Source organism: Muntiacus reevesi, chromosome 1 (genome assembly GCF_963930625.1).
Source record: "Muntiacus reevesi chromosome 1, mMunRee1.1, whole genome shotgun sequence".
NCBI classification, from domain to species: Eukaryota; Metazoa; Chordata; class Mammalia; order Artiodactyla; family Cervidae; genus Muntiacus; species Muntiacus reevesi.
Genome location: NC_089249.1, coordinates 51718981 through 51741028, shown reverse-complemented (window position 1 = coordinate 51741028; position 22048 = coordinate 51718981). Strand labels below are relative to the sequence as shown.

Below are 22048 nucleotides of genomic sequence, written 5' to 3'. Positions count from 1 at the left end.
CATGTGCTCGTAGGCCATTTGTATGTCTTCAACCATATTACCTACGGAGTTCCTCCTACACAAGTATGTGACGTGCCATGGATACAATAGAGTTAATATAAAACACACACGACATAGTTCACAACATAGTTTAACTCCTTTGATCCAAGGCCTGCCAGCTAGACTCTGGGTCTCCGTTTCTGGATACATATATATTATATATAAATATATATATAATTCTCAGTCACCTAGTCTCTGGACCATAATGCTCTCCCTCTATTTTTGTGTCTCAAATCATAGCCTAAACTGAAACCCCCATGAAAAACTTTTTCTTGAGTTGCACTCAAGTTTTTCGAGAACTAACAGCAGGTGGTCAGCTTCTCGAGAAAGCATTACCAGGTACCACCAAATGACTTTTCAGAGTTGAGAGCAGGAGTGAGGAGAAAGTCACTCAGTTGTGTCTGACTCTTTGAGACAGTCCATGGAATTCTCCAGGCCAGAATACTGGAGTGGGTAGCCTTTCCCTTCTCCAGGGGATCTTCCCAACCCAGGGGTGGAACCCAGGTCTCCCTCAATGCAGGTGGATTCTTTACCAACTGAGCTATCAGCAAAGCTAATAGAAGAGCAGGAGAAACAGGGTTAACTTAAGCTCCTTCACTCCAGGTCAGGCAACCCCCAGCCCCACCTCCATCCCCAAGCAAATCTCCTCTTCCTCCTGTTTGTGATTGAAGACTTTGTTTTGTGTTAGGGAGGTTTAAGGTGTTTTTGATTAGGACCTTGATAACAACAGGGCTTCCCTGATGGCTCAGAGGTTAAAGCGTCTGCTTGCAATGTGGGAGACCTGCGTTCGATCCCTGGGTCGGGAAGATCCCCTGGAGAAGGAAATGGCAACCCACTCCAGTATTCTTGCCTGGAGAATCCCATGGAGGGAGGAGCCTGGTGGATCCGTGGGGTCGCAGAGTCGGACACGACTGAGCGACTTCACTTCACTTTGATAACAACACAAACAAATCTGTGCCCACAGACCAACAAGAAAAGTCACTTTACAGGGCGTGTAAGGTGAAAGTTTAGGCAGCAGCGGTGGGAGACCACCATAAGCCTAGATATACCCCCAAGACAAGAGTGCCAGCCCAGGTGCGCCCTAGATTTGTGACTATTGGACAGCACATTTGGAATCCTCTAGATGACCAGCATAACCCTCTACTATTCCACGTGCCTGCACGTGCGTCAGTTGCATCCAACTCTTTGCAACCCTGTGGACTATAGCCAGTGAGGCTCCTCTGTCCAGGGGATTTCCCAGGCAAGAAGACGAGAGTGGGTTGCCATTTCCTCCTCCAGGGGAGCCCATCGCCTGCACTGGCTGGCAGGTTCTTCACCACTAGAGCTACCTGGGAAGCCCATTATTCCAGGAGGGTTATACAAATCTATGGGCCTCATCATACCTGGTGCAACTCGAAGGTGGGGTAGGGGGATTGGGGAGCGGGGCGGGGGTAGAAAGGATTTTGCTTCTGCATTTCCAGATCGAAGAACGAGAGAAGTAGGTGGTAAAGTCTAAAACGTATGATGCCTATTACCAGTCTGTATGTACTTAGCCACTACTGGTCTCCTGGGCAAAACATAACTGGCCAAAAGTGAACCTCATATACTAAATACGGAACGCAGTAAAAATTGTGTTCATTCCCTTAAAGAACCAATTAAACCATTCCCCACCCCAAGCGAGATCTTAGCAGAACCCGGACCCCTTGCATTGGGAGCCCAGTCTCGCACTGGATTGCGAGAAGTACCCCCAATTTCCTTTTTTGATAGCTGAATCAGTTTTGTGTGGATCCACAAATTCATTAAAAACACAGAGGTTCATTTTCTGATTGCGGAATTCTTGGTTAGAGGAAGTTAAAATGAAACTGAAATCCTATCCTCTGAGTGGTTATTTAAAACCCGGGAGCCACTTCTAGACTACAGCATTTCATGATTCCAGCAAACACAGTTTACAAACGAACAGACATTTGCTGAAGCACTTTAAATCAAGTCCAATCGTCACTCTGTTTTATCCAAAGGCAAAACTGTGAAGGCATACACGAATTCACTGTCAGTACAACTGGGCCCTTCACCGTCCGAGACGCTGACAAAGAAGGCGACGGAGAGAAGGGCTTGGGGAGGCAGGAGGAGGCAACACGGCGCAGCCTGGGGCTCCCGGCCGAGTGCGGAAGCGGAGGAAGTTGCGATGCGCAGGGACCCAAGGAGCGCACAGGCGGCGGTGTCTGGAAACACCCGGAACATGCTAGAAGGAAGTGGTAATGCCAAGATCCCCAGTGCGCACCGGGGGGCCGAGCTCGGCTAAGGGACGCGCGGACTGAGCGGAGTTTCTTCCCAGTTTACCGCACAAGGCTGGAGAGAAAGGAACCGTGGGAAGCTGCCCACTGGGGAGAACCGAGGGGGTGGCCGCACAGACGCGCCGCGGGGCCCCGGGGACGCAGGCAGGGAGGGGAGCGGGGCGGCCCCCAGCCGGGATCTGGGGAGGAGAGTCTTGAGGGAGGATAAAGGGAGCCAGCGGGAGGCTGGGCAGGGGGCGCGCGGGGCAGCCTTGGGCCGGAGGCGCAGAGTCCAGACGGGGGCCGGGCGTGGCCGGCAGCTCCCCGTGGGCGGCTGCGGCGGCGGAAGCGGCTGGGGGCTCGGCCCACGTCCTGACGGCTAGCACAGGGTTAACCCGCGGCGGGCCGGCGCTCGGTTTCCAGGGCAACGCCGGCAGTTCCGGCGCGCAGGCTCGTACCATCGCGCGCGCGGGGGGGAGCGCGGGGGGCGGGGGCGCGGAGGCGCGGAGAGCAGCGGGTCCGGCCCGGACGCCCCCGGCGCGGCCGCCGCTCGCCCCGGGTCGGCTCCGCGCGCGCGCTCCGTGCCGGCCGGCGCTGCCCTGCGCGCGGACGCGGGGGCCGAGCGCGCGCCGGCCCGAGGTCCCCCCGCTGGGGCGGCCGAGTGCGGGCGGCCCGCTGGCAGCTTTGAAAAGCGGGCGAGGACAAAGGCGGCCGCAGCCTCCCGGCGCCCAGCCCGAGCGCGCAGCCCGGCCCGCGCGGCGCCGGAGGATGCGGCCGGGGGCGCGGCGGCGGCGGCGGGGCGGCGCGGGCCGGGCGCGGCGGGGCTGAGCCCAGCGAGGGCCGGGCCGCGGGGGCGCCCGCCCGGGATGTGAGCGCCGAGCGCGCCGGGCGGGGAGGGCGGGTAGGGCGGCAGGAAGGACGCGCGGACGGGAGGAGGAGCGGCGCCGAGCCGGAAGGCGGGAGGCGCGTCCGTTGGGCCCGCGGCGCGGCCGGCCAGCCGCCTCGTCGCTCGGGCGGGAGCGGGGCCCGCGCCACCTCCCCGGCGCCGCGGGGAGGAAGATGGAGACGCACATCTCGTGCCTGTTCCCCGAGCTGCTGGCCATGATCTTCGGCTACCTGGACGTGCGCGACAAGGGGCGCGCGGCGCAGGTGTGCACGGCCTGGCGGGACGCCGCCTACCACAAGTCGGTGTGGCGGGGGGTGGAGGCCAAGCTGCACCTGCGCCGGGCCAACCCGTCGCTGTTCCCCAGCCTGCAGGCCCGGGGCATCCGCCGGGTGCAGATCCTGAGCTTGCGCCGCAGCCTCAGCTACGTGATCCAGGGCATGGCCAACATCGAGAGCCTCAACCTCAGCGGCTGCTACAACCTCACCGACAACGGGCTGGGCCACGCGTTCGTGCAGGAGATCGGCTCGCTGCGCGCGCTCAACCTGAGCCTCTGCAAGCAGATCACCGACAGTAGCCTGGGCCGCATCGCCCAGTACCTCAAGGGCCTGGAGGTGCTGGAGCTGGGCGGCTGCAGCAACATCACCAACACGGGCCTCCTGCTCATCGCCTGGGGCCTGCAGCGCCTCAAGAGCCTCAACCTCCGCAGCTGCCGCCACCTCTCGGACGTGGGCATCGGGCACCTGGCCGGCATGACGCGCAGCGCGGCCGAGGGCTGCCTGGGCCTGGAGCAGCTCACGCTGCAGGACTGCCAGAAGCTCACGGACCTGTCCCTGAAGCACATCTCTCGGGGACTGACGGGCCTAAGGCTCCTCAACCTCAGCTTCTGCGGGGGCATCTCGGACGCCGGCCTCCTGCACCTGTCGCACATGGGCAGCCTGCGCAGCCTCAACCTGCGCTCGTGCGACAACATCAGCGACACGGGCATCATGCACCTGGCCATGGGCAGCCTGCGCCTCTCGGGGCTGGACGTGTCCTTCTGCGACAAGGTGGGGGACCAGAGCCTGGCTTACATCGCGCAGGGGCTGGACGGCCTCAAGTCCCTGTCCCTCTGCTCCTGCCACATCAGCGACGACGGCATCAACCGCATGGTGCGGCAGATGCACGGGCTGCGCACGCTCAACATCGGCCAGTGCGTGCGCATCACGGACAAGGGCCTGGAGCTGATCGCGGAGCACCTGAGCCAACTCACCGGCATCGACCTGTACGGCTGCACCCGTATCACCAAGCGCGGCCTGGAGCGCATCACGCAGCTGCCCTGCCTCAAGGTACTCAACCTGGGCCTCTGGCAGATGACGGACAGTGAGAAGGTCAGGTGAGGGCGGCAGCACCCGTTCCCCCCCCCCCCCCGCGTCCCCCCCAGTCCCGCCCTGTTCGCCCTCCGGCCGCGGCCGCGGGGCGGGGGGCAATGACCGGAAGCCCCCAGGCTCCCCTCTCCTCTTCCCTTCTCGTGTGTCGGGGCGGGGGTGGTCCCTCCACCGAACCCCCCCCCCCGCCGCCGCCCCTCTCCTGTTGCCGGAGGGTGTGGAGATAGACCTGCCGCCCACCACCCACTCCTCCCGGCGGGGGTCCAGAGGAGGGACTGAGCTACTGTGTCCGTGCTGCGCCAGCAAGTGGGGATGGGGGTGGGAGTGAGCAATCCTTCCAGCCCTGGGGAGTTGAGGAAAATGTCTGCCTTCACTTAAGCTTTCATTTGAATACTGTGATCTGGTTTTTATTTCGAAATGTATAAAAGCAAACCCAACTACAACGGCCTTTTCACCCTTCTTCCACTTTGTAACTAATCCCAGTCTCGCCTCATCGCTCCTCTGACAGCACTCTGCTGCTCACGCTCATTTCATTCTTATTGTCTCTTTTTTTTTATTTTTTGACGAAACTTGACATCAACTTGTCTCTTTTTTTTCTGCTGAGTATATTCTATATATTATATATATATAAGTTATATATATATATATACACACACACACATATATATGTCTGGCTACCTCGTTTTAGTTTACTTTTTTCTCGGAAGCCCTGGAATTCTACAAGAGAGATATTTTGAGACTGAAACATTTTTGTGCCTGGACTGGAAAGATGCCCATTGGGTTTGTTCGTCTTTTTTCGTTTTGGCTTCTTCCCAAGCCCCATCCATCCAGTGTTTCCCACTTCACATTTCTGGCTCTTATTTTTCTTTTTCTCCTTGTCCGTAAGCATTTGAGGACCCAGCCCGTGCTCCTAAATCTTGACTTAATTTATAGCACAAATGTGTGGGAGACATGAGAGTTGGACTTTTTTTTTTTTTTTTGGTCTGTCTGAGATGCAGATTGTGTCTTGAAAATGATGATTATATATGCAAAGTCTGCCCTGCCCTCCCTCTCTTCCACATTTCCCCACGAAAAGGTCACAGTGAGGCTTCCTGTAGGGAGCAGAGGAGCTGGAACTGGCACTGGCTTAGAGAGGCCCCGGGCCCTGGTGTGAAGCGAGGAGACTGAAATTCATGTCTTATCTCTATTCTGTTAATAAAAACAGGTGTTGGTGGGTTTTTAAAAATTCTGTTTCTAAATGGAGGAGTAAACGCCTTGCTTTATTTTGGTGGGGGTTGGGACTTGTGGCTTTAAAGAAAAATCACTTCTGACTAGGATGTATATTTTTCTGTTGGAGTTTTTTGTTCGTTTTGTTTATTTTTTTAGAATCCTCCACAGCAACATGCGAGACCATGGAGTTAAAGAAACCCAGAGACCTTTATCAATTAATTGTACTGTTTGTGAATTTGTATAAATAATAACAAAGATCCTCTTAAAACGTTTATATTCTTACAGTAAAAGGTTAAACTGATATTTATATAATAAAAGAGGAAATATGAAGTATGTTTTTTGAAAAAAAAAAAAGAAAAAAACCCAAAAGCCTTGTATCTGTGAATTATTTTTAAGGCAGTGTGTGTGTTTGGGTCCAGGCCAAAGTAGGAGGTGGGTTTGCATCTCTGAAGTAAAAGTATAAGATGCAGGGTTCGGTGGAGCCTGTGTGGTGTGAGTAAGCTTGTGGTGAAAAATTTATCCTGTATAAAGTTTACTGCTGACATCTAAATGTTCTGTTGCTAGAAATGTGATTAGAATGGAGATTTATATCATTTCTGAACTGTCAACAACATGGAAATTTAAAGAAACTGAACAAAATGAAACTTTTGTAAGAGTCACAATTCCACCAGGGTGGCCAGTTTTTCTCCACAAGGACATGAGACCTAGGGGAGATGTTCGAGAAATGGGTCATGAGATGTGGAAGTGGGAAGAAGGATGGGTTTCTTGGCCCCTGGAGGGTGTGGGGGAGGCTGTGAGAGGGCGGGGCGGGCACCGGGGCCATTGTTGTTGGGAAAGTTAAGGGCACTCAGGCGAGCGAACTGAGCCTCAGAGGGAGCCGTGGGCAGGGGCGGGGGGCACCGGGGCCCTCCTTAGCATTCTCCACCAGCGCCACTGAATCGGTAGGGAGGCGGGCCTGGAGTTCTTGCCCATTTGCATTTTAAGAAGGAGGCGGGCCTGGAATTTTCTTGTCCATTTGCATTTTAAGAAGGCAGTCACTCCATCCACTCTGGTGGGTTCTTACCCTGCACTGGGGCAGAATACCAACAATTCCAGCAAAGAGCTCCCTTTGGTAGACAATAACTAAATCATCTGACACCCTGTGGTTGGGCTGTGGAAACAGGAGTGTATATAGTGAGGCTGTTCCTATTCCTGGTTTCACATAGGTGGGTCTGGTTTTAACACTGATCTCAGAAAACGCTGGTCAGAGCAGCACAGCACTTTCCTGGATCCACACCTCTTTCCAGGAAGAGAGCGAGAACCAGGTTCCTCTTGGGGAAGATTGTTTTGTAAAGTTTCCAAGCTCGCTGCTCAGGCTGATCACAAAAGCGGCATTGTTCCTTTTTGGAGAGCCTTCACAAGTGGGTCTAATGGAGCCTGACACTAGATCCATCTTCCTTTTCTTTGGGGAAGGTGTGGATCTATCCCTTTCCTCTTAGGTTACAGTGCTTACTGCCTAGGGAAAAAAATGTGTGAACCCTGGTGAGGACGAACTCTGAATCAGGGTCAGCTTTCTGATTCAGCATTTGTCTCTACAGCTCCCACAAGCAGTTGAGTTCTCAGACTGGTTTTCTTCTCCCAAGAGACTGCAGGGCTGTGCAGATTCAGCCAGTAAAAATCTGGGCACCTCCTAAGTCTTAGACTCTGTGGTCACCTCTCATTTAATACAAAAAGTAATCTGCCAACTATAACCGGAAGGTTTTTCTGCTTCTCCATTTGTTTTTTACTTTCAAAGTTAAATATAAGCTTGATTCAAGGCTGGTAAGTTAATGTTTGGAAGTTAAGATCAGGGGCCTAGTTCCTCATCCCAAGCTGGGCATAGTTCAGAATCCATCTGGAGCGCCTCTGGCAAACAATGAACAAACCTTCTTCCATCAGAGGCGACTGTCATCCCTCAACGATTTGGGACGGAAAGAAAGGAAGTGGGGTTGAGAACCTGTGCTGTGCTTTGCCTGGTGCTTGTACCCATCTAGCCCTCAAAGTGGCCTGCTGAAAGGTACCCTCTTTTCCAGGTAAGAATACTGCTCGCCTTAAGTCAGCCAGCCACTGAGTCCAGGCCCTTTCTGCTCCCCAAGAAGGATCAACTACTGATTGCACCTTGGTTTCATGGAGGGCGACCTCCCAGAAGTGAGTGCTGGCTGCCTGAATCCAGGATGGACAAGCTCAGGCCACAGGGCACCACTTTAAAGGGAGAAGTGGGTTTGGCCTCGCCGTACCTACAGGAATAGAAGGGGATGCTTTTAAAGAAGAGCAGCACTTAGAACTCGAGTGGATACGTCATTTGTGGGTGGTACACATATTAAGAGGCACTGCAGGGCAATTTTTAGAATAACAGAAAAAAAACCTGGCTGGGTGTTTGCTCAAACTTCAGAACTGACAAACCAAAATAGGACTTGGTGTCAACCTTATCGTCTAGAAGCAAGAAACCTCAGTAGGAACTGTCTGGGCAGCAGTCAGGAAAGGGTTCCCCCTGCTTATCCACAGCTCATGGGGCAAGAGCACACGTCTGCTAAAAAGATGACCTAATCGAGGGCGGGGTTCAGGCAGTGCCTGCAGCCCCTCCAGGACCAGGACAGGCCCCTAGCTGAGAGTGCTGGGTATCCCGGAGTAACTCCCCTCCTGCCCAATTCCTCCACCCTAAGGTGCAGGGGTGGGAGTCGGGGGGGCCCACTTGATTCATTCCGAGTTTGGCAGCAATGACAAGGATGCTTGCTCAACTTAACGGTACAACCTTAAATAGTTCAGAAAATTCAAACTGATCATATGCTTTCATGATTCAAATCAGCCAACAGAGATCTGAAAAAGCAAAGGTTCCTTTTATGGAAGTTTTTTTTTTTGTTGTTTTGTTTTTTTTTTTTTTAACATTTATTAGGCTACGTCCGGTCTTACTTGCACCATACATGCGCTTAGTTGCTCTGAAGCATGTGGGATCTTAGTTCCCTGACCAGGGAGACCAGGGATTGAACCCACATCCCATGCATTAGCAAGGCAGATTCTTGACCGCTGGACCAGCAGGGAGGTCCCAGCAGTTTCTTTTTAAAGCTAAGAGCCTTCTCTTAAACGGAGACATATGATATGCAAACTAAAGCGCAGCCTTTCCCCCTCACCAGTCCACTTTCCCACAGTGGCTACTAGACAGGTACTGATCTCCAAATATTAGTAAAATCTTTTCCTTCTGACTTAGAGAATTTGAACTCAGGTTTTCAAAGCTGGAGAAGAGGGTCAAGGACCCCAGGGAACACCGTGTTCACAAAAAATTTGTGCTGAGTCGTGTCCAACTCTTTGCAACCCCATGGACTCTAGCCCTCCAGGCTCCTCTGTCCATGGGATTTCCCAGGCAAGAATACTGAAGTGGTTGCCATTTCCTCCTCCAGGGGATCTTCCCAACCCAGAGATAGAACCCCCATCTCCTGCAATGGCAGGCAAAGCCATTTTGAAGCCCAAAGAATTTTGTTGTTTTTCAATCACTAAGTTATGTCCAACTCTTGTTGACCCCATGGACTGTGGCATGCCAGGCTTCCCTGTCCTTCACCATCTCACGGAGTTTGCACAAATTCATGTCCACTGAGTCCCTGATGCTAGCTAACCATCTCCTCCTCTGCTGCCCTCTTCTCCATCTGCCTTCAATCTTTCCTAGCATCAGGGTCTTTTCTAATGAGTTGGCTCTTCACATCAGGTGGCCAAAGCATTGGCACTTCAGCATCAATCCTTCCAATGAATATTCAGGGTTGATTTCCTTTAGGACTGAGGAGTTTGATCCCCTTGCAGTCCAAGGGACTCTCAAGAATCATCTCCAGCACCACAATTCAAAAGCATCAATTCTTCAGTGCTCAGCCTTCTATATGGTCTCACATCCATATATGATTACTGTAAAAACCATAGCTTTGACTGTAAGGACCTTTGTTGGCCAAGAGATGTCTCTGATTTTTAATACGCTGTCTAGGTTTGTCATAGCTTTCCTTCCAAGGAGCAATCGTCTTTTAATTTCATGGCGGCCGTCACCGTCTGCAGTGATTTTGGAGCCCGAGAAAATGAAATCTGTCACTGTTTCCACTTTTTCCCTTTCTATTTGCCATGAAGTGATGGGGCTGGATGCCATGAATAACACCCTCTTATTAAGAGATCAGATTTGTAGCCAAAACCCAGACCGCATGCAGCTTCTGACAGCAGCCCCTCTGCTCCCAGGGCCCTGCTGTGGCCATGGGGCCAGTGGTCACCTCTCTGATGCCCCTCCCCCTGCATCAGTTGTCACCCCCTTTAAAAAGCTAATCCTGTGCCTTTACTAGAGGGTGAGACCTAAACTGTTTAGGGCCACCATGATCCATGAGGAGTCAGGGCTGGGGCTTTGTGGATCCTGGGAAGCACAGGATTAGAAATCAAAAAAGCCAGTGCCCAGGCCACACCTCTGTTTCATCTTATCGAGGTCCTTGTTCAGAGTGGGGAGCAAGTGACAGTTTTTGAAAAGTGAATGTTGTCAGACAGAGAAGACCTCATATTTGGATCCGTGCCAACTATTAACAATTTAGAATGTCACCAGGGTGAGTGCACAGCTGGGAGAAGAGTGGACACTTAGGTCTCGGATAGAAGACGGGTATTTCCAGACATCGCACCTTTAAATGTCCACACCAGGTCAGTGTCAGCCCTTTCCTTTTTTCCAGGAGTGGCTCTGACATTGCCTGCTGGAGCTGCCTGTACCGAGTGCTGGGTACCACACTCAGCTGCTCCTCCAATGTAGGGGCAAGACGGAGTTGGCCAAGAGCAGGAGACACAGCCCCAGATGGGGTATGTTAACACCACCCCCTGCAAGGAAAACAGAATCCACGTGGAATTCCTCTACCTCCTGTACGTTAACACAGAAATGTGCACATACTTTCTTAAAAGAAGACTTAAAAGCGTTTTATGAGCTCGTCACCCTTCCAGTCTGTGTAAACGACAAATGCCCCTTGTCCTTGTGTGTGCACTTTCATCTGTGAGTGTGAACAGCCTCTGGGTCATACATGCCAGGCAGAGTCGGGTGGGATGTGGATGCCACCCCCGGATGCACGGAATCGGGACCGTGTGTTGCTTCCCAGTCTCACAATTCCTGTTTTCCCAAATCTGGTAGATACTGGACATTTCATTTTAGAAATGGGGAAGGAGGCTTGACGAGGGTGAAAGACCGTTCCCAGGTGACTGCCGCAGGCATTCCCCATCAGCGAGGAGGCCGGTCCCCAGTCAGTGGGAGCCAGATCCTGGTTGTTGAACTGTTGCTAAGCAACACCAGACACCCCCGTCCCACTTCTGAAGGAGCTGAGCTAGGGAACATTATTTTCACCTGGAGGAAGCACTCTGAATGCTGAAGGTTTTGTGTTTTGGTTTTTGGGCCCCTCCACGTGGCATGTGGGATCTAAATTTCCTCCAGCAGGGATCGAACCCATGCCCCTTGCAATGGAAGCATGGAGTCCCAACCATGGGGCCACCACGAAAGCCCCCTGAAAGTTATTATTACTAGTTAATAAGTATTACACTGTGCAGACTCAAATGCTGTGTCCGACGTTTTGCAAGGAGCTGGAAAGCACGTGTAAGGAGTTGGTCCACGGGTTTAGGGTACCCGGTCCCCCAGTCAGTCCCCCGCTGTCCTTGAGCACATGAGCCAGCCACCCAGCACTGCTGTGTCACAGACACTGCAAACACCTCACTGAGAAATCACAGCCCAACACGCCACACACTCCCGGGCAGCCTGACTCACAAAGAATTGAGCTGTGGGAACATGGCTGTGTTCTCACTACTCAAGGATCAATGTCTTGACTTTCCAGGTGTTTTACCTACAGATCCCTTTTGTTTTGAAAGAGTAAAAGGGCCTAGTATGCTCCCATTGACAACCACTTCTGTCTCCCACTCCTTGGTGGACGTAACCAGGCTCACAGTGCTGGCGGAGACCATCCCCACCCCCACCCCACCCCATATCAGGGTCTGAGCAATGGGAATGGCACCTCAGGGAAACAGTCCAGATTCATTTTTTATAACTAGGGTGAAGTTATTCCACATGGTTTGGGAAGCATTGTTTTCCTGGTCTAAAAAGATCAGGAAACTATCTACTACAAATGCCTGTAATAACATTTCTCCTTAGGAAATCTTTACCCCAAACTGGCAGCTTTATATGGACACTCGTGCACAATTGTGTTGGAATAGCTACTGACTTCCGTTCTGCTTTTTGAGAAGCAGTCTCTAAATAGGAACCCCCAAACTAGTACTGATACCCCTCAGAATCTTTAGTAAAATCACTGAGGCCAAAATTGGACAGATGGGTAAAATAGGGGAATTGCTTAGCCTTCTCAGATGGAAGACAAGCTAATTATGGCTTTCAGAAGACATAAGAGACTTGGGTTCGATCCCTGAGTCAGGAAAATCTCCTGGAGGAGGAAATGGCAACCCACTCCAGTATTTTTGCCTGGAATATCCCCATGGAAAGAGGAGCCTGGTGGGCTACAGTCCACGGGGTCGTAAAGAGTTGGACACGACTGAAACAACTTGGCACAGAATATTTTAAACTTGAACTTCATGGCTCAAACCCTACTGCTACGAACTACCAAAAAGAAAAGAAAAGAAAAAGCGCCAGCAAGCGTGCCTTGAGCGAACTATATGAAAATACCTAATTAAAGTGACAACTTCTAGCTCTTCTAATTCGTTTCAAACGGACAATCTTTAGAATCTTTAAGAGATCTGTGAAAACAGGAAGGCTGAGTTCCATGGTCTGAACTTTGTCAAGCTCCCAGTTTGTTGCCATCGGAAGCAGAGAAAGGCCTTTGGGGAGTTTTGAGCCCAGACAGGATGAATGACTGGGCTTTCCAGCTCCCTGAAGTCCAGACACACGGTGTCAAGGGGCAACAGAGCAGTGTTTGACCCACAGGAGAGGCAGCTGGTCTATCTTTCCGCCACACAGGAGGGTCTAATTCTCAACAGGATCACACGAGGACCATTGGAAATGCAGTTCAGTAAGCAAGTACAGAGTTGAGCAGCAACAGCCTCGCCCCTTCTTGCTTCAGAATCAAAACCATGTCCATACAAGTTAGGAGACAGGTCACGGGTGGCCCCTTGTGAAACGCAGGGGTGGAAAGTCATTCTCTCCTCCTGGGTTGCTCCTGGACCTCCACCACCTGCTCCCCAAACCCTCTCCCACCCGTTCACCCTCCCCACTGGGGTGCGGCCCTGGGGCGTGTCCACACCAGTGTCAGAGCCGGAGATCTGACATGCTTTCCTTTACCCCAAGTTCACTAGGATTCACTGGAGGGCAGAAAAGTAAAGTACTCTTCATACAAAATTCTATGTATTTGTTTTCCACGTGGAGACTCCGACCATCTCCTGTGAGCTTTGCATCCCGCCAGCAGGTGGCAGCGTTGTCTGTGAACTGCGGCCGGTACCCAGTTTCGAGCACCCCACACAGAACTTCAGAGCGGGAGAACCTCAAGCCTCCAGAAAGATGAAAAGGAATTTTCCAGTTTCAGTGGGGTCATGGATCCCCGTCCCGGGCACGCCGTTCGGAAGCAGGTATCATATGCGCCCTGAGGACGGTTCCCTGATGTCGCTGGTGGGAACCAAACATCACTGTCTAACTTCAGTTTAAGACCATCGCATACAAATCCTGTAGATTGGCGTATTCAAGGGGTTGGGGAGAACAACTTGGGAAAATGTTTACTCTCATACGTGGAAATATCCATTTTAACAGGAGGAGCAAAGGTGCTGGCTTTTTTCAGCTACAAAGATAGAAAAAAATAGAAGTGTACTGTTTGTGATGAAAAATTCTAGAGATCCTTAGAAAAGAAACAACTGTTTTAAAATTTGGGGAGTGTCAATTCTTAGGTTTTTTTGTTTTTGTTTTTGTTTTTAATTAAAATAAGTATCTTCTAAAGGAACCCATGAACGTGAGAACGATTAAAAGCCCTGATAAAGCAGTGAGGGTCTTGCATTCCTAGATTCCTCCTGGGGAAAACAGGCATTAGGAAAAGGCAGCAGAAATTAAGACAAGGAGAAAGAACTTCTGAGTCAACCTGGCCAGATTCCATAAAATGCCACACGAGGGACAGGCTGGGGGCTCCTGCCATTTTGGTCTTGATCGTCTGGCCGCAGCAATGGAAACGAGGTTCGGAAGGGCAGCTGGTGCAGACGTGGAATAAAAGCGTGGAAGGCGGGAGGTGGCCGTGCTTCGCCAGGCTAGCCCAATGAGACTCGGCCCCCAGCATGGTGACATCAAGGTGGTTTTTGGTTAGGAAATGGGAGAAGAGAAAGGAGAAGTTTCTGGAGCTCAGGGTCCAGGCCTGCAGCTAATTACCACTCCTGCCAGCGAGAAGGCTAAACGAAAGCAGAAGCCCTCTGGGCAGCTCCATGGACTCTCGGGCTGAAATACATCACTGTCAGCGACCCGCAGACACATAGATTCAGGGAAAGAACTCAGATAGAGAAAAGAGGACACAGATCACTCACGTCAAGCAGAGTGGATGAAGTGAGGTAAGCGGGGAGGACTACCAGCCTGGTCCCCAAGAGGGGCTGGGGGTGCTCAGGGCCACCATCTCCCCAGAAGAGGCTGGAAGCTCAGGTTTTCAAGAGAGGCCTTCTTCTCTGGTTGTGTCAAATCAGACCCCAGACAAAAATTCCAGCTACCAGTTCTCAGGCTAGGAGTTAAGTGATAGGTCCCTCGTGAGGTCGTGGGTCTCCTTGTAAGGTGGGGGGCCCCCGCTGTGAGGTGAGGGGTCCCTCTGTAACGTGTCAAGAGTGAAGTTGCTCAGTCGTGTCCAGCTCTTTGTGACCCCACGGACTGTAGCCTACCAGGTTTCTCTGTCCATGGGATTTTCGCGGCAAGGGTACTGGAGTGGGTTGCTATTTCCTTCTCCAGGGGATGTTCCCGACCCAGGAATCGAACCCAAGTTTCCCGCATTGCAGGCAGATGCTTTACCCTCTGAGCCAAAGGTGTTGGGTCTCCTTATAAGCTTGGGGGTCCTCCCTATGAGGTGTCAGGACCCCTGTGAGGTGTTGGGTCCCCCTGTGAGTTGAGGGGTCCCCCGAGAGGTGTCGGGTCCCCCTGTGAGGTGAGGGGTCCTCCTTGTAAGGTGTTGGGTCTGCCTGTGAGGTGAGGGGTCCCCTGTAAGGTGTTGGGTCTCCCTGTAAGGTGTTGGGTCCCCCTGTGAGGTGGGGGGTCCCCCTGTGAGGTGGGGGGGTCCCCCTGTGAGGTGGGGGGTCCCCCTGTGAGGTGTTGGGTCCCCCTCCCAGACCTCAGTCATTGCTGTCCCCTTCCAGGCCGTCACTGTCGTCAGGACGAAGGTCGCCCCATCCTGCAGGGAAAATCAGCCGGCCTGACAGCGTCCTAGGGATGTTGTGATGGCCCCTGGCATCCTGAGGCTCCGCTGGCCTGGACTCTGACCCTCAACCCCTAGGAATGGGGCCTCTATGCTCTGTCCTGCCTGCAAAGGTCTGGCTGGCATGCGAGTCATCCTTCCGTGCCTGGCCCGGAGACCCCGGCACAGTGAGCAAAGCCATGCGGCCGCACCCACTGTGCACACATCCCTCCGCTCCCTCTGTCCGCTCCCTCCTCCCCACAAAACACAGGGGCCACGCAGCCAGCACTGGCCCTTTGAAGTGGTCCGGCTGGGCTGCCTGCTCCCTGACTCCGTGGAGATGGTGACGGGGGTGCGGGGCACACGGTGGGCACGACCTGGAGCAGGCAGGCCCCTCCGTGCAAGTGCCACAGCCTCTTGCCACCCCCTGACCCTGATGCCTGGAGGGAAGCCCCACAAGGACTCCCCACGCCCAGGGGTCGGTCTCCTCTCCCCCATCCGCTCCTCCCCCTGCCTTTGCTGGGGACCTCACGGGGCTGCCAAGGAGGCCCTGTGGATAAGTGGCCGCCAACACCTTCCCGCCCTCCCGGAGCCCAGCCCGGCCCGCTGGTGCTAATCCACGTGCAGTGCGGCTCAGCGGCTCCGCTCCCCTAAGCCCCTGATAACGGTTTTACTAAAATCCTCTTTTGATGGAAAAAAAACCCAGCTGGACATTTCAGGCCTCGCACAATGTCCAGGCCTGCGGGTCCCCTTCCCACTTCACAAAGGCCTCTAATCAAGTGGAAAATGTGCTGGAGGCCAGAGGTTGGCTCTGCAATTATTTTTGAAGGGATTACGGAGAAGAATAGGGGCAGCGAGGCCCTCCCCCGCTTTGTTTTCCACTGGGTCCCCGCTGGAGACGCAGGGGGCCGGTGGCAGCCGCCCAGGGTCTCACCTCTCCTTCCCCGGAGGAAGGAGGGCAGCTTTGAACACCATGACTTCAGGGAGACGGGGAGAGGCTGGAAGCAACATGCAGGCCCTATTCTGACCCCCGTTTAAGCCCCTATTTATAAAGCCACGGTGGGGTGGGCTCCCGTGTGCGGGGAGAGCCCTCATTCATTAACCTCTAACCCCACTCTGTGTGCAGAGGGGAGGGTCCATACACCGCGGGGATTGCGAGCATTCAGGGGGCTTCTCAGGCTTTGCAGGGCAGAGGTCGTGTTCCCAGTCTTGCCGGGTCTCCTCCCCCTTATTTATATACATTGACCCTTCCCCTCACTCAGAGTAAATATCCAAGAAACTCCTAATGCACAACACGGATAAGAATGCAAGATGCCCACCATTCTTATCGGCCTACTTGGGCTCTTTGTTGAGAAATGCACGCTACGGAAGGGGATATGCCCTCCCTGTGCGCTGGGAAGGACCTTTTCTGACGTCCTTCGTACAGGAGTATTCCTTACGGATTAACTGCTGAAGATGAGCATCTCCGGTTGGCCCTCTGTTTCCATCCTTCTATTTCAGCCTAGAGAAACCTCATCCCTCCAGACCAGCTGGTTAGTGATGTATGCAGATCCCCAGTCAAAAGGACACGATCACAAATTCCTAAACTCACCCTGGGATGGTCAAGGATTAGGCTGTTTGGCTCTGAGAGGTAGAGGTCAGCATATATTTCAAAATAAATACCAGGCTGAGTGATCATTTTCAGATGATCACTCTCTTCAAAGTCACGGAAATGACTTTGGTTAAAAAAAAAACACAACAAAGCAAAACAACTACTAACAGCAAGACAACAACCCTGGCCTGTTTTCATCAGTATAAACGACTTGCCGACATATTCTGCCTCACTGATTTTCCAATGCCCCTGCAGAAAGACCTTAAACCGTCAAAAAGTAGATGGGGAGAAACATGATGATTACATTTAGGGTATTACACCTAATACAGTGCAGATTTGACCCCAGCATTTGATGCTGGCTCCCCTAGTGCCTTTGGTGGATATGGCAGGAGGAGGGGACCACAGTCAGTGTGGACCTGCTGGGGTCCTTGACCCAGATCTTGACAAACAGGCTTGCAGAATCACTGCTACTTGTTATCAAAACTCAACAGCCTTCTCCAGGAATGAATGAGTAATCTTCACCCTGCTGAAGATGAACTTTGAAAAAGTGCATGGCAGGAGACAGTGGACCACCTCTGAAGCAGAGCTAGAGGGGGCCTGACTCCCGAAATAAAAGCAGATCACAATGGAAGCCTGCCTTTCAGGGGATGGCTCCCAAAGCCTCCTCCCATGATACACTTCTTGAGTCACTGCCCAGAATGCCCGTTCACTGCAGTCCTGGGCTTATCACCCTCATTTTCGGATTCATCGCTATCCTTACACTTCTCCATCCTTTTAACAAACTCTGTGGAACAAAAGATCAGTTGTTTTCAAAGTCGCTCTTTTAAGACTTCCCTGACGGTCCAGTGGCTAAGACTGTGCACTCGTAGTGCAGGAAGCCTGGGTTCCATCCCTGATCAGGGAACTAGATCCCACATGCTGCGACTAAGAGTTCACATTGCCTCAACTAAATATTCTGGGTGCTGAAGCTAAAATTCGGCACAGCCTGCACCCCCGTCCCAAATATGTGTTTAAAAAAAATCATCCATGAGACTTTCCTGGTGGTCCAGTGGATAAGAATCTGCCCTGCAAGGCAGGGGACACAGTTCAATCTCTGGTCCAGGAACTAAGATCCCACACGCCGCAGGGCATCTAAGCCTGCGTGCCACAACTAAGGCCTGACAGCAACCGAATAAATGAGTATTTTTTAAAAAATCATCCAGAATAGAAAACTTTGGATGACAAAGCTGCCCTTCAACCTCCACCTGAAGCCTTGTCCCTCCCCCCAGGGACTCTGATGACAGTGGCCATATCTTTTAATCCAACTCCAGCTTTCAGAGTTGCCAACAGTAGTGCGGTGATAAATACCCCCAATTTGGGGCTGATTAATATTATCCTTGGGGCTTCCCCATCTGCCTGCAATGCAGGAGACGCAGGAGATGTGGGTTCGATCCCTGGGCCGGGAAGATCCCCCAGAGGAGGAAGTAGCAACCCATTCCAGTGTTCTTGTCTGAAGAATCTCATGGACAGAGGAGCCTGGCAAGCTACAGTGCATGAGGACACAAAGAGATGGACAGATTTGAGCAACTGAGCACTCAGTCTTATTCTTGGTCTGTATAAGATCTTGAAATTAAGCACTAGCCAGCCTGGATGAGACCCCCAGAGGGTCCAGAGTAATTGGGCCACTGAAGCCCTCTCCCCCAGGCTCCTACTCCAGAACCTCTCCCAGGTCCTCCCTGGAAGGACAATGAGTCTATCCATGTGGAGGTTACAGTCAAGCGCAGGGCCCATAATGCCCGAACATGGCTTTATCACTTATGGAGCTAAACTCGGTTTAAGAGTCTATAGAACACTGACAAGTATCCCTTCTGACCAACCCATACAGCATGGGTACACATCACAGGAGCCTGCTGGTTTATTGGGATTAATTGCTAACTAATAGTTAAAATGCTAGAGTTTATGAATGACTTGTTAAAAATACAAATTAGTGTGGGCTCAAGGCTATCCTTTGCTTGGTAAATATTTGTTTGGCAGTGATGGTGATGGAGGCCCCTTCTCAGTGGGGGAGAAGGAAGAGGCTGAACTGGGAGCTGCCCCCAACCCGCACCTGACTGCTCTGCGCTGCAGCCGGGACCTCGGGGTCCATGGGGGAGTGTCTCCTGTGTTTTCGGGGAAATAAAGTGTGTGTGCGGGGGGGGGTCCCTGCTACCCGGAGGGCTTGGTGCAGGAGGCCGGGCTGCGGCCCAGAAAGGGAGCCGAGGTTCATGTGGTCCACCGCCAAGTTCCCTCCAGCCTCAGCTGCTCCCTCAGGTCAGCCAGGCCAGGCTGCACTTTGTCAGCAACGCACAAGCTAAAAGCCTTAGCGGGAGGCCAGGTCCCTGACGTCCAGAACGGTTTGCTTTGTCCCTGCTCCCCTCTGGTCATTCTGTTTTATTAGAGAAAGTGTTTGTTAGATGGAAAGGAACAATGTAAGGGTTCCTCCTGCCGTTGGAAGCCAGTGAAATGTAGACAGAACCTTGCTGGCTGTGCAGGGGCACCATCTCCACGGGCATCTTTGAGTGGATAGAAGCCTGGGGCACAGGCTCCCTGCGGCCAGGACCCCGTTGCCCCAGGATCCTGGAGAGGAAGAAGGTTCAGGGTTCGAGCCCAGCCTGCAGCCCGGGCTCAGTGAGTCCCAGGATCCAAGATGCTGTCCCGAGGACCGCAACCCTGCCCTCACCCTCCCTCCACATGCAGGGAACTCCAGCCCAAGTCACTCACTGCTGCTCCCGGGGAGGGGGCCGCCAGGTGCCTTCATGACCCCCAGGACCGCCTACTCCGAGGCAGACATGGCTGGACAGAAGACAACAGCAGCTCCAGGGAGGGCAAGGACCCCAGTGCTGGGGGTGGAGAGGGCCAACCGGATCTCATAGCATCTGGGAGCCGCGAGGGCAATGAGGAGGAAGACATGGTCCCAGTGCCCCTATGAGTGTTTATTCAAAGTGCCTTTAGGGACTACCCTGGTGGTCCACTGGCTAAGACTCCCAAGGCAGGGGTCCTGGATTCAATCCCTGGTCAGGGAACTAGATCCCACATGCTACAACTAAAGATCCTGCATGCTACAACTAAGAATCTTGTGTGGCCAAATAAATAAACAAATAAAATTTTTAAAAAAGCAAAGTGCCCCAGTCCTAAACAAAGACCTGTGCTTGTATCTGTGCTTGTATCAGGGCCAGGCAGGCAGGCAGGCAGGTAGGTAAATAAGTCTGTCTAGACTGATTTTCTTTTTGTTCAACTTTTAATCAGCATCTCCTGAGAAACTGAACTACTTTCATCTCAAAGTGGAATAAAGGAACTCTAGGGAGCAAAGGAGGTCAAAGCCATGGGGGATCTTTATTTTTATTTTAATAGAAGTTTTTTTCTCCCTCGAGGTTTTGCTTATCTGTCCATATATGTGCATAGAAAATATTATTCTTAGAGTCCAGAGTCTGTTCACATTTGTTTGTACAGATTCCTAAGGGCAGATAAAAGACAAACAGAGATATATACTTTGATACTAACTGTTGTACTTAGATGGTGTGTTTAGATCTTTCCCATCTAGTTCAGAAGTAATTTGTTTACCACGATAGATCTAAAAATACTTTTAAATACACTACTGAGTTCATCAAATACAACTTGTAAAAGAGCCCCTAACTTCTCCAGCGAACTCCCAGCAAACCTCTTGATGGCCTTGATTTTGCTGGAATTAGACTGAAGTACTCAGCGGAAACCCCGGGGCTGTGGCCAGTTAGGACCAAGGAGAATTGCTGGGGACTAAAGACATCAACAGCAGGTCAGACTGATCACGAGCAAACCCTGGCCCATCATTGTCGTTCTCGCTGCCTCTCTTCAAGTTACCTGGTTAGTTTGATCTGTCAAACTCTCTTGGTCCACATTTTATAGCCACAGGGCCTGGATTCCACAGGACACAACCGAGGAAGGTGCACCGTTCACTAACATTCTCCTCCAAGCTCTCTGCCAGCTGTCAGTCCAGCTCCGATGGCCACAGGGTTGGAGAAACCTTGTCTCTTTCGATTGTTCCAGAAACTGCTGTTTAAGCACAATCTAAGGACGCTGAAAACTCTCCCCTTCCTGCTGCCCAGCGGGCCTTATTGATGTATTTGGTTGTGTCATGTCTAGTTGCGGCATGCAGGACTTTTGTTACGTCATACAGGGTTTCATTTGTGGTGCACAGACTCTCTAATTGTGGCACGCAGGCTCAGTTGCCCAATGGCATGTGGGATCTTAGTTTCCTGACCAGGGATCAAACCCACTTCCCCTGCCTTGGAAAGCAGATTCTTAACCACTGGACCACCAGGGAAGTCCCCAGTGGGGCTGTTGGGTTGGTCTCTAGTGTAAGGGTCCCAGGGCATGAACTTCCCTCACGCAAGCCTGGTGGGCTCCGACCTGTAGCGTAGAGAGCCTTCCTGAAAACATGAGGACACCATCCATCTTGAACAGTTTGATGGTAGACCTCATACTGAATCACCAGGATTTAGAGGTAGTGATTATCTAGTCCCCTGGCTTTAAACTTAATATTTATTTATTTATTTATTTTAAGAAATAGAAGCCTACTTTTCTACAGAAATCGTGTGGCAAAGCAAAAGAAATAAAAATTATGTGTGTAGCTGAAACTTGGGGAGGGGAAGGGACCTCCAAACTGGCCCCTCAGTAAGAACTGTTTCATAAACTACTTGTCTAGCCCAGGCAGTCCTCTATGTTACAGGCAAGAAAATGGGTCCACAGGGAGGTCAGGCCCGTTTCCAGGTCTTGGAGTTAGTGACCAGTCCAGTTCCCTGAGGTTAAATTCTCTGCCCTTTCCACAGGAACACCCTGTTTTTGAGAATCTATTCTGAACCTCCTGAATTCCATGTGGCAACATTAAGCCACAAAAATGACTGACTCTGTTCTCATTAGAGACTCTCCCCTGCTCATTCCCTGAGGATGACTTTTCAGTTCTTCGTGCCACATTAACTCTGATCGGTAACTGTGAATTCCTTTGGCAGAGGTAACATAGGTCAGATTCCATTAGACACATATCAGCAAAACAAAAAAAAAACACCTTTTTTTCAAACCCAGCTCACGGTCTACAAACTCCAGTAAAATTTAATCAGCGAGTTTAGTACTAACTACTAAAGAATCTGGATAGTGTTCTCAATTTTACTGTGAAGAGACTTGCCTGTATTGTATCTGTTGGCCTGTGTTGGAAGATTTGATCATCCAGACAGCAGTGGACTTCCAAGCTCTCCACCAGAAACATGGCCAGACGTCACAGAATCCATCATGGGGACACCCCGGCCAGGACCCTGAGGAGTCTATCCCCTGCTCCACTTCCCTCCCCAGGCAGTCAGATAAGATATGCAGTT

The 22048-nt window shown here is 51.9% G+C and overlaps 2 protein-coding genes across 10 annotated transcripts in view; one reads left to right on the top strand and one right to left on the bottom strand.

The window, feature by feature from the left end:
• Nucleotides 1-22048, bottom strand: part of WNT5B (Wnt family member 5B) — an 80681-nt gene that overhangs the window by 36107 nt on the left and 22526 nt on the right. The window lies entirely within an intron of this gene.
• Nucleotides 1514-18673, top strand: FBXL14 (F-box and leucine rich repeat protein 14). Of its 9 annotated transcripts, none has more exons than XR_010664236.1 (4): nucleotides 1514-2270; nucleotides 3539-4499; nucleotides 7799-13313; nucleotides 15057-18672. XR_010664236.1 is itself a non-coding variant. In XM_065943124.1 (2 exons), exons 1-2 carry the CDS (start codon nucleotides 3348-3350, stop codon nucleotides 7800-7802), a joined length of 1203 nt encoding a protein of 400 aa, XP_065799196.1. In that variant the 5' UTR covers nucleotides 3194-3347; the 3' UTR covers nucleotides 7803-7848. The 9 variants fall into 9 exon arrangements, 1 of the variants encoding a protein (XP_065799196.1); XR_010664229.1 differs by lacking the exon at nucleotides 1514-2270 and having other exon boundaries at nucleotides 3190-4499; nucleotides 7799-12760; nucleotides 13154-13313; nucleotides 15057-18670; XR_010664228.1 differs by lacking the exon at nucleotides 1514-2270 and having other exon boundaries at nucleotides 3190-4499; nucleotides 7799-12760; nucleotides 13151-13313; nucleotides 15057-18670.

Coding starts and splice junctions, on each gene's coding strand:
- FBXL14 (XM_065943124.1), top strand. CDS start 3,348: ATGGAGACGCACATCTCGTGCCTGTTCCCCGAGCTGCTGGCCATGATC.